This window comes from Aedes aegypti, chromosome 3 (assembly GCF_002204515.2).
Source record: "Aedes aegypti strain LVP_AGWG chromosome 3, AaegL5.0 Primary Assembly, whole genome shotgun sequence".
NCBI classification, from domain to species: domain Eukaryota; kingdom Metazoa; phylum Arthropoda; class Insecta; order Diptera; family Culicidae; genus Aedes; species Aedes aegypti.
In genome coordinates, this window is record NC_035109.1 from 101,722,915 (window position 1) to 101,740,782 (window position 17,868).

General features: G+C 41.3%; 2 protein-coding genes across 7 annotated transcripts in view; both read left to right on the top strand.

Annotated features, from left to right (window-relative positions):
* The window catches only part of LOC110677849 (mucin-5AC-like), a 250,795-nt gene extending 249,675 nt beyond the window's left edge, over positions 1–1,120 (top strand). For 5 of the 6 annotated variants that reach the window (XM_021849538.1, XM_021849540.1, XM_021849541.1 and 2 more), the window contains one exon: positions 36–640. In XM_021849538.1, the coding sequence (XP_021705230.1) occupies positions 36–521 (486 nt within the window). In that variant the 3' untranslated portion in view covers positions 522–640. Of the gene's footprint in view, positions 1–35 lie in introns of all 6 variants that reach the window. The other variant, XM_021849543.1, reaches the window with a different exon arrangement.
* LOC5563576 (protein winged eye) lies at positions 484–17,253 on the top strand. The gene is made up of 6 exons (XM_021849537.1): positions 484–2,961; positions 3,023–3,245; positions 3,453–4,054; positions 4,118–4,303; positions 15,132–15,293; positions 15,360–17,253. The coding sequence occupies exons 1-6, from the start codon at positions 619–621 to the stop codon at positions 15,606–15,608; spliced, it is 3,765 nt and encodes a 1,254-aa protein (XP_021705229.1). The 5' UTR covers positions 484–618; the 3' UTR covers positions 15,609–17,253.
* Positions 17,254–17,868: the final 615 nt, after the last annotated feature.

Below are 17,868 nucleotides of genomic sequence, written 5' to 3' on the forward strand. Positions count from 1 at the left end.
TCTCGGTACTCATTCCATCCATCCCTTATCTCCAGCAACAGCATACCCAAACGCATCACAGTACAAGATACGTCGCCCTAACCTCGGACGGCAACAAACGAACTAGTAGCAACAAATCAACGGCCAGCAACATGTCAATGCCATGTCAGCCGACAATCCCAATGCCGATACCTTCGCACACCTTTATCAAAATTGAAGACTGTAGTGGCTCAGCCGCATCTAGCTGTAACAATTCCACCCAAATCTTCCATGAGCAGGAGAAAACTATCCAAACTTCAACGATCGGGACTTCTCCCGACATTGCCCCTCAGTTATTGTTTCAACAGGGCAATCTCATCCAGATAACTCCCTCCACAAAAACTACGGCTACCCTGCTGGAACCTCCGGCGATCATGCCAGCGATAGAAACGGCCGTCCCTAATCCAATTACTCCACCCCCCATCCACAGTATCTGCTTCGATAGCTCCGAGTCCCCATCAGCCAGAACTCCCAGCAGCCACATGTCTAACTCCTCCGCCTGATCAATCCATTTGTCAACCCGAAGATGCCGAAGTGGCATCCCTCAACTGCGGAGCTCCAGAAGTTCAAGACGCCAATATCCAAACCGATACCCCCATCATGAGTGAAGACGACAACACTGTGGAAACTGACGAAGTTCCTCACCAACAAGACGCCTCTACGCTTACACTACCGACGAACCCGTCGGACGAGGTGCCCTTCCCTGAAACGTTCGTCCCTCAGTCCACCATCATACCAACCGAAATGCTGTGCCATAGCATCATTAATAACAGCGGTGACTCCGCCATCGAACCGGACATGTCCACTCACTCGTCGTCCGGTGCTAGCCTAAACCTTAGCAATACCAGTAGTACAAACTGTGATCAAACGGAAATGGAACCGGAAGACCACGTAAATACTTCCGCTCCTTGCTCCGTACTCCCCGAGACTCAACCACTCACCGTCAACGCCAACTGTGGCCTGCGGATACCGAAGCTCGAAATGCTCTCCCCTGTCGAACCCCCAATGCCCCCAGAACCCGAAGAGTACCATCCTGACCCCACCGGTCCCAGCCAGCAGGATCATCCCGTGGACCTAAGCGGACTCGAACTACTCTCGCGAAGCATAGAAGTCTTCCAGAAAAAAGCTTCCATGATCAAAAAAGAACCCATCTCCCCGCAACTTCCACCAGACCCTCCGCAGCTTCTTCCAGTCGCTCCACTCATCCCGACCCACCCAGTATCCGATCCACAACCCTCAGAACCAACGCATCCCGCCATTCCTCCGCCAGTGGCTGACGCCTTTATCCGCAACGACGAGCCCATGGTTGGCCTGAACCTGCTTTGCGCCCTAGCCGAGCAGCGCTTCCAGGAGGAAGGCATGTTTAAGAAGGATTCTCCTGCCGTCACTCACTTCTCACCTTCTCTGTCACCATCGGATGAAAAACACGACCAATCCGTCGAGTCTTCATCCCCATCTCAGGCTCCGCTAGCGGCGGCTAGCCCGGAAATCCCGTCGCGGAAGCGCAAGCACAAGCATTCCAAAGATTCGCGGAAATCCAGCAAAAAGTCCAAGCACGATAAAGAGCAACGGCGAGAACGCAAGCGGAAGCATAGCTCCGATGCGGCGAACGAGGAAGACGAACTCGACGGCGAACTAAAGCAGAGCTTTTCGCGAATCAAGGCCAAACTGGAGAAGTGCAGTTGTAAAGACGCGGATGAAAAGGATCACCGTTGTGCTGGAAAAACCACGTGGCCATCGACAGCCAACGAACTGTTTAGTGTGATCGAACACGACATGAAGGAGAGGCTAGTGAACATTACAAGGCAATGCGAGGAGAAGAAACGAGAATTGGAGCAGATGAACTCGACGTCGGTTGCTAAAGTCAAACCACTGACAGCGATGGTGCGAATACCGGACATAGGGAAGTCGTACTTTGGCGGGTTCAACCCCAGCCCCAGTGGATTAATGAACGGAAGTTCTGGCAGTGGAGCTGTTAGTAATGGAGTACCAGCACCAACGCTGATAGCGCCGAAGCTTAGCACAATTCCGGCGCTATCGCCGAATTTCTCATCCTCATCCAACTCAACGACCTTCGTTGAGTTGCCAAAGCTCAGCTCAGACACCGATTCCAGCAAATTGGAAGACGTGGACTCATGTTCCATCGAGAGGCTATCATTTTCGAAACGCAAGGGAGGAATTCCCAAGAAACATGACGATATTGCCCTGACGGAAACGATCGTCGCCAAGAAACCCAAGAGCCTTGTTGGATACATTCTGGCGTCGAAGAACCGCATGGGAGATAGCAACGTCAAAGAATCTGGTCATCACAAATCATCGCAACATCATCATCACTACCACCATCACCGTCAAAGTGCCGGAGCGGCGACAGCTATAAGCAGTAAGCAACAACAGGGAGAGGTCAAACAGAAGAAGTCTCCGATCCATTCGTCTAAGTTCGAGAGCACCACAAGCGATGACACCAGTAACTTATCCGACAGCTCTACCAAGGCGCAAGTCAAGATCAAATCGCCTGCCTTCAGCTTTGAGGATGAGAACAGCAAGCCATCGGATGCAGCCTTCTCGATCTTTGGAGGCAAACCTTCGATCTTCGACAAGGTGAAAACATCACCGATGAGCAGTGCTTCGATGAACGCACTGAAATTGTCCCCGGTACAAGCAGTGGTTATCCCGCTGAAGCACCATCACTCCAAGCATAAGAAATCGCGCAGCAAGGAGCGTAAACGGCGCAGCTCCGAGAAGAAGCGAATCGATCAAAAGTGTCTGCTCACAAGCGACTATCTGAACCAAAATAAGACCCGGGTGTTGACTGCCATGGGAGGTCTGTTCTACGCTGGATGCTTAAGTGCAGTTCAGCCACCGGATATCTACGCCGTAACGCTAGACGGCGAACGTGGAAACAGACCACATATTATGTCGCGGGAAGAAGTGCTCCGTGATGCGGTAAGTTCTTGGTTATATTTCAGTAGGGAACCTTCAATTCAACTATTTCTTGTTCATTTAGATTCTGGAAGTTGCCCCGAAAACGGTCGACGAGATCATTCCAGGAACTCGGCTCTGCGCTTACTGGAGTCAGCAATATCGGTGTCTATACCCAGGAGTTGCGGCTGAACCAACATCCCCGGATCCAGAGAAGCGATACGTCAACGTGGAATTCGACGACGGCGACAGCGGAAGGATCGCCCTGGAAGACATCCGATTCCTGCTCAGCGATTACCCGATAGTCGGTAAGTTTGGCGAATACAGGTTCCTACGTACTAAATAGACTCGCTAACAGAATTTAGTGCCTAAGTTAATCTTAAGTTGATATCTAGCGACCTCCCTTTGGTTGATTTGTGGAACTTGTTTTTCTTTCTTTTTTTCTCACTCCATTTAACACACTCATCACACCGACGCTAAACCAGAGTACGATCCAAATCCTCTTCTCTCGCTAGGCAAGAGAAAGCGCCAGCCAAGCATTTCGGAAGTGGGTACCGCAGGTACAACCACGACCGGAACGACAGCTAGCGCTCCATTGGCAGCCACCGCCACTACCAGTAGTACAACGACGACGATAACCACGACCAACTGCTTTGCGGTGGTCAGTGATCGAACGGACAAGCGAGTTCACGACGACGCTTACCGAGAAGAACGTCGCCGGTTGAAGAAGATCCGCAAGGACAAACTTCGCCGGTTAGCAGCCAACAATGCCGAGCTGTCGACGCACAAGCATAAGAAGAAGTCCAAGTGCTACGACGAGTACTGCAAACATCGGAAGCATAAGAAGCGGAGAAAGCACAAGAAGCACCACCGGGAGCACGACGTGCCGTCTTCTCCGGACCAGGCGGCCGCCGGTTCGATGGACGATGACATATCGCATGAGGACAGCGCATCCCAAATGGCAGGACCGTTCAGCCCGGCATCGGTTGGAGACGTTCCCGCATCGGAGGACAAGACCGACGAGAAGGAAGTGTTCAATCCCAGCCTGAAGGAAGATACGATGACCGAAAACGAGGAAGCGAGTTCGTCGATCACAGAAAGTTCCGGGTCGTATTATGTAAGTTTTTCAGGAAGATTGAAGTTGAAATTTTGAAGTGACCATGCTTTCATCTCTCAACAGCAACCCAAGAAGTCGGCGGCAGAAAAGTCCGACAAACGGCAATCGACGGAGAACAATAGCAAAATTGCGGCGTTCTTACCGGCCCGGCAATTGTGGGCTTGGTGCGGCAAGGGTTACCGGCGTTCGACGGGTCGTGTTAAGAAGCAATTCTACAAGTCAATTCAGCGCGGCAAGGAAACGATTTCGGTAAGTGGTCAATTTTACTTCATTGGAATATGAAAAGATATCTCGCCGGAACTTATTTAATAATTGTACAAACAATTTTCAGTTTGCAAGCTGTTAGTTTTTTTCTATACCATGACCCCACAGTTATGGATCAAATAGTGTGGAACTCAACCTATAAAATTCAATAAAACGACATGGAAAACGTAAAATTGTAATTTAAAAACACGAATTGAATCGTAGCAAGTTGGAACTTCAGTTAGTAAACTGTTTTCCGTGTAATATTTACATAGAATTGCATAAAAATTAAAAATTGTATCGGTTTCTGAAAACCATAGTATGGATCAATTTTCATATTATGGATCAAATTGTGACATATTACGGATCAGTGCGCAAAATCAAGAGATTTTCAACTCAATGCATCTGTATTGCATGATTAGGCGAAAGTTAACAATGTGTCACATATTACAGCAAAAAATAGCAGTGTTAGAGCTGGAAACAAGGGTAAAATGCCATTTTTTTGGGATACTGTATTGTAGTAACTGAGACATGGACTGTTTTCGCTCCAAACCAAGTTGTCTACCCATTTTTGTCTGCTAAAAATGAAATTACAAACCTTGATGTTTTATTAGTTTTATCCTTAGTGCTATTGTCTGAAAATGTCGAATCCAATGCTTAAAATAGCAGAAATCCACATACTTTGGAAATGATCCATATCCGTGGTAAATAATCATTACCTGGTTCATATTATGGATTACTAGTTAGAAGTGCTTATATTCGGTATTTAGAATCAACAATCAAGAAAAATGTTTTCCAAAGATGAATTCATGCTAAATCTAAGCGAACGAGCATGTTTTATACTATAACATTTGAATTTTACCACCTGTGGGAGCTTATCAATGCTGACGGCACTTCTTACAGAAAACGACCATATAATGATAACTGTGTGGTATCAACAAAACATTTGTCAAATACACCGTTATTTAGCGATTGAGTGTTGTGCTTAACATTTCAAATGGTAGAAGACAAATAGTATAACATGGAAAAAATATGTTTCACGTCAACGTTTATGTTTTGAGCGAGTTATCCGATGTTGAACGCCAAAGTGATCCGTCACTGTGGGTGATCCGTAACTGTGTGGGCATGGTAAATCATAACACAAAATACCGGAAAAGTTTCTTATGGCTATTCAGCCAAGAGCTTCTGCAGACTTTGCTTTATTAATAAAGACGTTCAAAGATTCCTTTACCGAAAATCTTACGGCGATCCAGCCAAGTTCGATATAGAATGTAGGAATTACTCGATCAAAATCATCCAGACAATCTTTGAGATCTAATTCCTTAAATTTTGCATATGATTCATAAGTATTCATCTTGAATTTCATTCATGAGTACAAGAGAAAATTCCGAAAACAAAATCACTGCAATTCAGAAAAAACTTCTACAGCTGTTGGAATTCTGTGGGAAACGAATAAAAACACCAAGAAAGTGTTCCCGAAATTCCTTAACGCTTGATCCATTAACGCTCATAGTGTCTGTAGAGCACCACAACTTTTCGACGAATCCAACATTAACTAAATCAGCCCGATATTGTAGCGTAGGTATTAAAATAAAATTATTAGCGTACATATGAGAATACTCATGCTCCAAAAGTTCAACTATTGATTGATTTACAATCAAAACATGTTTGACGAGTTCAATAAATTAAGACAATTTCCAACAAGTCTCTTAATATTATTTTTTAGCAACTCGTCAAGACAAACTTAGGGAGAAGCTCACGATAATTCAGCCAAGCGCTTCTACAGTGTTTGCTGTATAAAAGTTTCGCAGAAATTGCTCGAATAACACGCTACAAGACCCAAAAAAATAAATGGAAATGACCAGTGGGTTATTTAGAATCATCCAGTTAAAACGTAATTCAAACGAAAAGACTAAATTATGAGCCCTAAAACAATTCCTCCACAAAAACCTTTCGAGGATTCCTTCACGAAGACCTCCGAGTAAGTGCTCCGGGAGTTCCTTCAATAACTCTTTCTAGGACTCCTCCATATATTATTTCAGGAAGCCCTTCGAAGATTCCTTCAGGAAACAAGAAGATTCGAAGATTCTCACGAGGATTTTTCTTGGAAGTCCTCCGAAGATTCCTCCAGGAAGTGCAAAGAAGATTCCATCAGGAAGGCTCGAGGGATTCCTTCAAGAAGTCTCCGAGGATTCCTCCAGTGGTTCCTTCTGAAAGCCCTCCGAGCATTTCTCCAAGAAGAGCTTCGAAGATTCCTCCAGCAAGTCCTCCAAGACTTCTTCGAATAAGTCCTCCGAGGATTACTCGGGATGCTGTTCCAAGTATTCCTTCTCTGGAAGACTTTGCGGAGAAAGTTCTTGGGGAATCGCTGGGTGAATTTTATTAAGAATTCTTTGAAGGCACACTCCAAAATCTTCAGTGAAATCCTCAGAAAAAAATGCTTATGAGAAAATCTAGCGCAATTCCTGGAGCAATCTCAAATGAATCGTGAAAAGAAATCCGTAAAAATGCCTCCTTGAAGAAATACTTCAAAAATGCCAGGAGAAATTCCTGGAGGAACTCTTGGAGCAAATTGAAGTAAATTTGAAGTAATATTTTGAAGGATCCTTGAGGTAATTGCTGTAAGAATTCTAGAAAGAATTTCTTAAGAAATCCTTTAAAAATTTCGAGAAACAATATTTAGAGAAATATCCAGAATATGTTTTATTTACGGAGGAATTCTTCAAAGACATCTTAAAGGTATTCCTGTAGATATCCTTGGAAGAATTCCTGGAGAAATCCTTGAAAAAATCATAGAGAAATTCTTGGATGAATGCATAGGCGTAACCGTATAGATATTACCGGAACGATTTTTATTTGAATCCTTAAATTCTTAGAGGAATTACTATAAAATACCAAAGGAACCTCTGAAGGAAAGCTTGGAATAATTGTGCAATCAACTGATCGAATACTAAACGTTGAATGTTTAGGCGCAATCGGCACCTTATGAACGCACATATGTTTGATTGTAAGTTTGATTTTTCACTTTTAGAACGTTTAATTCCGGAATTACGAAACGGCGTAAGTAAGAATTTCAACTCTCTCACAACCCAACCGCTACTTTTACCGCTCCGTTGTATGGAGAGACAAAGTGACCTAACCAGGAATCAAAACAAAACACTACTTGAGCCGATTTTACACTGGTACAAAAACGTCGAAAGTAACTGAATGAAACGGCTTATCATTTTTATATAATTATTTTTCGTGGGAAATAATAGAAACTACCTAGTTTTTGAACGCGAGTTGATTGTATGCAAAATTAAAGCGATGTACACTGCGAGAAAAAAATCATTTTAAAACAGTTTTAGAAGACAGGTTGCAATCCTTCTTAATTAATTTTCTCAAAACCGTATAAAAGTTACTTACGTCGATTTGAAAAAGTAATCGAGAATTTTCATTTTTCCGATGCGGTTTTTAAACCAATGCACATCGATCCCAAAGCCATATCCAGGAAGACAAAAATGTTTGAGCATAAACCGTAACTTTTAGATATCCATATATCATATATATTGACTTTGGGAAAGTTTATTATTGTTTTTCAGACATTTTTTCAGTGATGTCAAATTAGGGTGGTCCGCATGGTTTAAAAATACAATTTACAATTTACACCGTCTTCAGCCGAAGGCCGCATAGACTGAACAATCACTAACATTAGGCAACGGACAACACGAAACACCCAGTAGCTCAGTGATGAATTTTTCGTTTGACGAAACGTTTCCACCGACTGAAGCGGTGAACCCACACCTCGCGACAAAATACACCTAAATGACTGACGCCGCTAGCCGCACGTCCACGAAACCCTGCTAAGTTTAGGGGATTAGAATATAAACTTTTTTGCTGATGCCTTTAGACCAATACAATGTTGTACAATGTTTTAGAACAATCAATTTGGAGCAACTTTGTCGAAGAACCTAAATTTCTACCTCTTATGGCTCGCGAGTTATGATTTTTTTAACAAACAAGTTATGGTGGTCCTGGAAAATCATTTTTTTTTTCGATAACTTTTATGCGATAATTTCTCGCACAAATTTCGCTCCGAGCACTTTTAAAACTTTTGATTGCGCAATTTTTCGCTCAAGAAATTACTGTTCTATCTCTTATAGTTGCAGAGTTATCACAGATCACTAGTACTTGTCTAGCCCAAATGAGAATTTCTTTCTATGGACCATTCGAATATAATGCACTTCCTGAAAGTTTAAAAACTCTGAATAATCAATCGTTGTTCAAAACCAGTTTAAAACGTCACTACAAATCCAATATTAGTGATTTTTGTAGAACCGTATCATTTTTGTAGAACCGTATCAGTTGCCAGTATGATTTACACCAGTGATTCCCAAAGTGGGCGAATTCGCCCCCTGGGGGCGATTTTCAGGCTCAAGGGGGCGAAAATTTGTAAAACAGAATTTGGGGGGCGAAAAATTCAGAAAGGGGGCGAAAAAGCAAACACGGGAGCATTTGAAAGTAATAACGTTTGGAGAACTCACGTCTGAAGGTCAATCAATTCCAAACGTAACTATTTCCAGAACTATTTAACCTTTGATCATTATATCTCCAATCTAGGTCATTTAAAAATTATGATAGACAACACTTGATGTTTGTGTTATGCATTCAGCTATTTCAATATCATGTGAGTTTTAAGAATAGTCAACATTTAAGATTTTCACAAGATTTTTCAGTTGTCCAATATTTTATATAAGGAACTTTTTTGTATGTGCACTTTGAGGTTGGGATATTAATATTTTTGGCATCCAAAAAAAAACCACAGTACATATTTTGATGATTCGGTTTCACTCTTTCTCATCAGTTATGGTACAAACCATTTTAGAAACAAAATTTGAAAAATTAAGCAGGCAAAAATCGGGTTCCAACGATGCCCAAGACAAAAATACTAAAAATAGATTTGAAGAAATTTCAGAGTTGCGTTGCGTTGGATTTAAACTTCCAGAAAGTCCAAAAAATTCGAATTTTTCATAGTGTTAGAAAAAATCCATTTTGGTGAATTGCATTCAAAAATGAGTTTGGAAACATTCTGGATTTTCATATAATATATTTTTCAGGGTTTTTGGATTGAACCAAAATCCTAGATTGAAGCGTTCATTTATTACTCACAATTTCTGAAAATTATTGCAGTAATTTTAGGAATAGCAGGTTAGTCAGTATGAAATTGTGTGAGAAGGAGTGTGACCTTCCAAAAACGAATTATTGCGAACAGAAAAACAGAATCAATGCAGTTCACCCAAATATGACATATTTATTTATTTATCACCTTCATCGGACTTCAAAGTCTTAATGAAGTGTGATGGATAAAAGCCTCCTTGAATAAGCTAATGTGCATTCAATTGAGATCATTCAAAAAGGCGTAAAAACTCCATATCTTTTAGAAAAACATTACAATGAATAAAAATTACATTAAAAAGTACACGTGGAACTAGATTACAATATTACCTTCACACATTCAAAGAGAAACCCTCTCGCTTTAAGATTAAAATTGTCGTATCCAAATGATCCTCGTCGTAGGGGTGATAAAAAAAACAAAAAGAAAAAACAAATAGTAAATTTCTTCCAAAGTAAAATGAATGGACAGATACTCACCCTCCTAGATAATGCTGGGCTACCACTCAATATTGGGCTCCGCAGATCTGGTTAGGCTAGTCTGAAGTTTTCGTTTGAAGGTCGTAGATGAAGAGTTGAAATCGAAGAAGGTGTAAAACGCTTTGAAGCTTGCAGACATGAACCGGATAGGATCATGCAGCCCGTATTCGGTATTCCTGGAGTCCATCCGTAAGAATTCACGCCTTCGAAGAATTCGCTCTGGCGCATAGACATTTAGTTGTGAAAGAATTGCAGATGAATCAGTCTCTCTCAACAAAATTTTTGCTACAAAGACGGCTTGTGCATGTTTCCTTCTTTGGCTTAATGTCTGCATTCCCAAAAGGTTACAGAGGTCCTCATATCGTGGCAGGTTTAATGGGCACGCCATGGCAGATCACGTAAGGCGTATTGTACAAATTTCTTTTGAATCGCTTCAAATCTCGCAATCGATGTAGTCTTGTACGGGCACCACACAACGACATCTGACTCCAGTATCGGTCGCACTAACGCACAGTACAGTGATCGCAGGCAATGTGGATCCTTGAATTCGCTTGCAATTTTGAACATAAACCCGAGTTGCCGGTTGGCTCTGCAGATTAAGTCATCGTAGTGAGCACGGAAAGTGAATGCTGTTTCAAGTGTTACACCTAAATCACGAACTTGAGAAACTCGTGCAAGGATCTGGCCGGCGATATTGTATTGGAAGGTAATCGGATGCTGCTTACGATGAAAGGATACGATGCTGAATTTTTGGACACTCTGGGTCAGAAAGTTTTCCGAGCACCATTCAACAAGACAGTCAATCTGATTTTGTAGATTTGAGCAGTCTTGGACACTCATGATAGCCATATACAGCTTTAAATCGTCCGCATAAAATAGGCGACAACCGGGAGGAAGGACAAATGAGAGATCGTTTATGAATATCGTGAATAGAAATGGTCCCAGGTAGGCACACCGGATACATTGGCGAAAAGTCCTCGATATGTCAGCACCAATTTTTACTACGAGCTTTCGATCCATAAGGTATGACCGGAACCAGTTTATGATATCAGAGGATATTCATTCTTTTATATCCTGTAAATAAAGAATAAAACAATATGTTAATCTGTCCACAGTTCGAGAAGTCTCTCATCTGCGCCTACGGGAGCCAGTATTTATAGCTCAGAAAACCAGTAGGTACGAACATGTAAATGGTACCCAAAATCGTAAGGAATAATTATTACCACTTGAGATAGGTAGACATGACAGTCCTTTCCCCTTTAGAAACTTTCTAATAACTCTTCAAAAAGTCACCTTCACGTTACAGCAACTCATACAACGAACATCGAAAATATACCCAAAAATTCCACAATTGTATCTTCAAAGTATTTCATGACTACAACAAAACATTCAAATCATTGGATTCATACTGCTCAACATTACATTTGACAACTTCGTCAACACTAAAGAACAATTTCGTTCATCTCAATGTAGCAATCGCTTTTCAAAAGAACAACTATGTTCACCATATACGACAATTTCGTCAGCTCTAAAGAACAATTTAGTTCAACTCAAATTGGTAAATTCACCATACTCAAATAAATAAAATTGGCAAACTCGCCACCTCAAAGAAAAACGATAATCGCCAACGCACGTTTCCATGATCCTCGTCGCCACTTTTATATCCTGTAAATAAAGAATAAAACAATATGTTAATCTGTCCACAGTTCGAGAAGTCTCTCATCTGCGCCTACGGGAGCCAGTATTTATAGCTCAGAAAACCAGTAGGTACGAACATGTAAATGGTACCAAAATCGTAAGGAATAATAATTACCACTTGAGATAGGTAGACATGACACATTCATGCAAAAGAAATGCCGTTTGCTCGGAAAATATTGCATTTGGTTCAGTTTTAAAGAATTTCACCTCCAACTACGTTACAAGGCGCCTATGCATACATTACATTTGATAAGTTGAAACTGGAACGAACTTTTATCGACTGATTCAGTACCCTGTAATGCACGCAAGATATTGTTGAAATTGACTTAATAAATTACAGTTCTATAAATCATTTTTAGTAATTGTTTGTTATTCATAATCAATTAAAATATTTGAATTACATATCAGGGGGGCGATTCCAGATACATATTGGCCTCAAGGGGGCGAAAGTTGAAAAAGTTTGGGAAGCACTGATTTACACTCTGTCGTCTTTCCTTCACATATTTAACCCCTCTACCGGCAGCTTCATTTTTTACCCCTAAAACAATATTCAAATCGCGATAACTTTTTTGTTTCTTGGTATTTTTGCACCATTTTTTTTACAAGTTCTCAAAAAACTCTTCTAGTTTAAGAATCCATATCGATATTAATCATTGGTGATCTGGTTTTGAAGATATTCCAATGTTCCTTGGGGGACCGACATTTTCCATATAAAATGTCTTTGGCGGCCATTTTGTTTTTGGTCAACTTATCAAAAAAAACAAAATGTGGGATATACATTGCCAGGTAATAAGGAGCTGCTCTGAAAAAAAAACATGCAAATCGGTTCAGTATTCTTGGAGAAATCTGAAAATTACGGGATGAGGTTTTTTAAAGTTTTCAAGATCTTTATATGGCCAGCGTGGTACCAGAAACATAAATGCTCACTACTCAAAGACGGCTGCACCAAATTGCTTCATTTTTTCACAACATACTCTCATTAATGCATTGTTCTAAGGAGTGAAAATACGAATGCGATAAAAATTCTGTCGCTTTAGATATTCACTTTAGACAACGCGTCGGTCCCCCAAGGAATTTTGGAATATCTCCGGTTCCAGATGCCCAATAATTAATATCAACACATATTCTAAAACTAGAAGAGTTTTTTGAGAGCTTGAGAAAAACTGGTGCGAAAATATTGAGAAAAAAAAGTTACCTATCGTGATTAGAATATTTTTTTCGGGGTAAAAAAATGAAGCTACCGGTAGAGGGGTTAATCAATATTAAAATCAATTGCCCTAATTTAGTTTAATATCATGAAATAGGGCTCCGTTAAAAAGTATTCCACTGGGAAACCCCCTAAATATTCACAGCTTATACAGCTGCCTCATCACTGTTCATCCATTCAATGTAAATGTGACGTGTTTACTGTTGTGTTTGTTTTATTTTTTTTGTAAAATATAAATAATATGATAGATGCGTCTCTTGATGTGAGGAATAGTGGTGGGCCATAAAAAAGGTAATACATTCACTCCTGATGGTCAAAGCGAGAAAAATAAGTTTTATCATCGGGCTCTCCTTCGCTACTGCTATTCATCAGGCTTGTTACAACTAGAGTTACATATTTCTGAGGAGCACATAAATGTACTGACGAGTCTCCAACCAAACCGTCTCTCAGCTCATCGGAATCCTAGTGTGCTGCAGAATCCTCCAAAATTCTGAAAGCGCGTGCTAGGTGATGTGCACCCGGGGAGACTCGTCTCATGCGCTGCTCGGCACTACGGCTCGATATCCAAGTTGTGAAACAACTGCTTAGTAACGAAGAGCCTCTACAACCTCATTATGCAGGTGTCTAAATGATTTACTTGACATGGCCGAAGACTCGCGATTCAAGAGTTACAATTTCGATCTTCGTTGAAAAATGTTGTCATAACTTCAATTATTGCGCTGAATTTTAAATATCACGTATGACTGAGCGCAAGAAACCGCATTGAGACACATCTCAAGAAAAATGAGATGCACCAAAAAAGGCCTCATAACAGGGATTGAATCCTGAGAAAATTGAGAGAATCTCTCACGTATCGCTCTCTGTAACTATCATAACATGCTGCACATTATGAGAGACTGTTTATCGTATACTGCTACAACTTTGATCAGATTGGGGGGATAGTAGTGCATGATAAAACCCCTCTAAACATGCTTCAAGCCTGGGGGACACTATTGCTATTGGAAGTTCGTAGATTGTTTATCGTGCCAGTAAAGAAAAACACCTATCCCCAACGGTAAACAAGCGAGAGAAATAGATTTTATCATCGCTCTCTCTTTGGGGCTCTCGCTCGCTGATTCCATTTATCAGACTTGTTACACCTTGCGATACAATGACGATCGTGAACCGCAACAGAGGGATGTTTGTCTTTGCTTGCTTTGATCGTGCTTCATACTCAAATGAGAGCGAATTCTGCAACGCCTGCCTCACAATGTACAGCGTACCCACGCGCTTGCAAGCAATGAGGCTCCATTCACTTAAAGGCCCAAACGCAATGTTAGCGGAACGGCAACGGTTAGTATTGATTCACTTTCATTCGTTGACAGTTCAGACGAGATGGTGTGATTCATGGGTTTATTCACAAATTTCATAACACTAAAATTGACCATTTTTGACACCCACCCACCCCCTCATAACGCAATTTGTATGACCATTTTCCAAATTTCGTATGAGCTGTAACATCTTCCAGACACCCACCCATCCCTTCAGCGTTATGAAATTTGTGAATGGGCCCCATTCTGGCAAACCGGTACCGCATTCCGTTGCCGTTCCGCTATCATTGCGTTTGGGCCTTCAAGCCTACACGTGCACGTGCACAGTAACTCTAGTTACAACTTGCAAAACATGAACCGATACCAGGGTTGGGAAAAATTCTGAAATTCACTCTACAGTAGTCAAGCAAAGCCAATCACAGTCAGCGAAGCCAGTGAAACTCACGCCCATCGCTGCTGTAGGCAAAAAGCCTTGAAAATTGCAAAACACCCGTTGCTAAGGGCAACCCAAAATTACTATAGAAAAAAGTTCTATTTCCCGCTGCATTTCCCGCATTTAGTACCTTCAATGACACTAACATTTTAGAAAATTCATGCACCCAACATAGGTTTTTGAACTACTGTACTGGGAATAGCCACGTGATTTTCGCGAAGTTCAAGCCTAGGGGCTGTCCATTAATTACGTAATGGTTTATGCGGGGAGGGGGGGTCTGAAAATTCTTACGTGCCATACAATTTATTTTTAACTTTCATACAAAAACCTTACCATGGGGAGAACCCCGAAATTTGTCTTACGTAATTAATGGACCGCCCCTACTACTATTACCATTCCCAGCACTGACCGATACAGATGCGATGTTTTTCTTCGCTTGCTTTGATCGTGCTTCGAAATCAATTGAGAACCAATTCTACAATTCCTGATTCTGTGCCTTGCAAAGTAGGTAACATCACTCACCTTAACTTTCCTTCTGTTCTGCTTTTTTTTTAGGTCGGCGACAGTGCCGTTTTCCTGTCCACCGGTCGTCCCGATCGGCCCTACATCGGTCACATCGAGTCCATGTGGGAAACTTCCACCAACAACATGGTGGTCCGCGTCAAATGGTTCTACCATCCGGAAGAAACCGAAGGATGTCCAAATCTGAAATATCCGGTAGGTCAATTACATTATGTCCTCATCAAGAACCCGAATGACTAACCTTTTTTCGTCGTCCACCAGGGTGCCCTCTTCCAATCGCCGCACGAGGATGAAAACGATGTCCAAACGATTTCGCACAAGTGTGAAGTGCTCGCCCTCAAGGAGTACACGGCCAAGTTTGGGGCCGACCCGAAGCAGTACAGTGCCATCTACGACAACAACGATACGTATTATCTGGCCGGATACTACGACCCGACGGTGATGACCATCAAGATGCAGCCGGAAATCGAAGTGCTACCGGGCGAGGAGAAGTGGGTTAAAACCGATTAGACGTTGATAGGGTTGAACAGTTGAAGAAACCCCTGGCTATAGGAGCACGGTGTGCAATGTTAAAGGTACTCCTTAGTGAGACAGCAATACTTATTGAATGAGACGTCGGCAGTGCCGACTGTTTGCAAAAAGACTTCTAAACAGAGTTGTTGAACTTGTTTCAAAGACTTGAATTCGCTAGCATTAGACGTAGGAGCTAGACGTTTCCGGGATGGCCGGATAGCTATACGGAATCATGTGAACTAGTGTCACTTTATGAAAGTGTTTTAGAATTAGAATGTACAGTTTAAATCTTTGAGATTCTTCGTAGACATGTAAATTGCTGTAAATAGATTTGAATTAAACTAATATTGATGTTTATGCTCTTAATAAAAACTGGATTACAATATCAGTAGTAGTAAGCAGAAAATATATTTTTCTACATGGAGAGATTTTAACGCTTATCGTGGATATATATCAAGCGAGTCAAAAGAATTCAAAAGAGAGCTTTTTGGAAATGAAATTTGATATACCTCTGCTATACATTGCATCAGCGAACAAAAACAACATTTTGGAGTGATATTAGAACAACAAAATTAAGCTACAGAACTATCTAAACATGTCTAAAGTATTGCCAAAATTTGTCGTCATTGTTTGGGTTAGGTTTGTTTAAATGTACAGCAGGGGTGCCAACCAAATTCAAAATTCAATTTTGCGCGCAAATAGATTTGCTGAAATACGCAACGGTTACATACAGAAGCCTACTTAAATAAAGTACTTTCAACTTGATCTCTTAAACACACACTAATTGGTACAATAAAATCCGTTTTAAGCAAATACTCTAGTATTAAAAATGACAATTGTTGATGAATCTACATACGTAGCAGGATAGAGAAACAATCGGCACTACACTCAATAGCATGGGCTAATTTATTCAAACTAGACTAAAACAAACGAAAAACAACCGTAGTGAATCAAAATGCTCTTAAAAATACGGATTCCGACAGTTTTAAAACTCTGCATTCGTTGACTACTGAATGATTACAAATTGACGAATTGCATTTGAAAGCGACAAACACGAAACCCAGTGGCAAACAATTACAGTTTTACGTTGTTTCAGTGTAAATATAAAATTTAGTGCAAATTATCAAGCACACACACAATGTTTATAGAAAGTGAAGAAAAACTCGACGAGCTTCAAAACGCTATACTACAAGTTTAGCTCCTGTACCATCCTCCCCTTTCCCCTCTTTTTCCAGTACGGATTTGTTGAGTTAAAAATGTTCTAGCGCTAATTTAAGGTGTACACTAATTTATGCAATTGATGAATTTTCTTCGCCGCAAAACGATTATCATTACTATTATTATTATGATTAGCGTTCAAATTAAATGTGTAATATTATACTAGCTGTGTAGTATGGACCTACTCATGCAAAACAAATATCGGAAATCAAAAAACAAACTGTACGTGGTTAGTGAGCGGATTGCTCGAGTGAGAAATTGAAAGAGCGAGAGAGAAAGAGAAGGCAAGATTTAGCATTTACAAGCGATTGACGCGAATGAATGAAGGAGAAAGCGAGCGAACGTTTAGTTTTTAAGTGGTATGATTTATCCCGTGAATGTATGTGTAACGTAAAGGTAATAAAAATCATTCTTAAAATTGGAACTGTTGGTGTTGATTTACGGTTTGAATTGTTTGTTTGAGAAAGTCCTTACTTACTTTACTTTTGATGGCGCTACGTCCTTCAGGACATGCCCTGTGGCACAATGTTACGCCGAATAACTCGATCGATGGTTGCAAACCTTCAGTTTCTCGTTCGCCCCACCCTTCCATAATCCTGCTCCACTTAGTCAAACCACCTAGCTCGTTGCGCTCCTCTTCGTCTTGTACCGGCCAAATTCGAGATGAACCCCATTTTTGCGGGATTGTTGTCCGGCATTCTCACAATGTGCCCCGCCCATCGTACCCTTCCAGCTTCGGCGACTTTCTGGATACTGGGTTCACCGTAGAGTTGCGCAAGCTCGTGGTTCATTCTTCTCCTCCATACACCGTTCACACATACTCCGCCAAAAATCGTCCTTAGAACACGTCGTTCAAAAACTGCTAGCGCTGGAAGGTTCTCTTCAAGTATTGTCCACTTCCCATGCCCATAGAGGACTACCGGTCTTATCAGCGTCTTGTACATGGTACACTTAGTACACGGGTAGAAATCAGAATCGAAAAACAAGATTATGACTCATGATATCATGATTCCAGCGTGTTTTCGTCTTATGAAAATAC

Excerpts from the sequence above, each read along its gene's own strand:
- LOC5563576 (XM_021849537.1), top strand. The coding sequence starts at position 619 with ATGAGTGAAGACGACAACACTGTGGAAACTGACGAAGTTCCTCACCAA. Across the intron at positions 3,246-3,452 it reads CAGCGATTACCCGATAGTCG|GCAAGAGAAAGCGCCAGCCA; the intron begins GTAAGTTTGGCG and ends TTCTCTCGCTAG. Across the intron at positions 4,055-4,117 it reads AAAGTTCCGGGTCGTATTAT|CAACCCAAGAAGTCGGCGGC; the intron begins GTAAGTTTTTCA and ends ATCTCTCAACAG.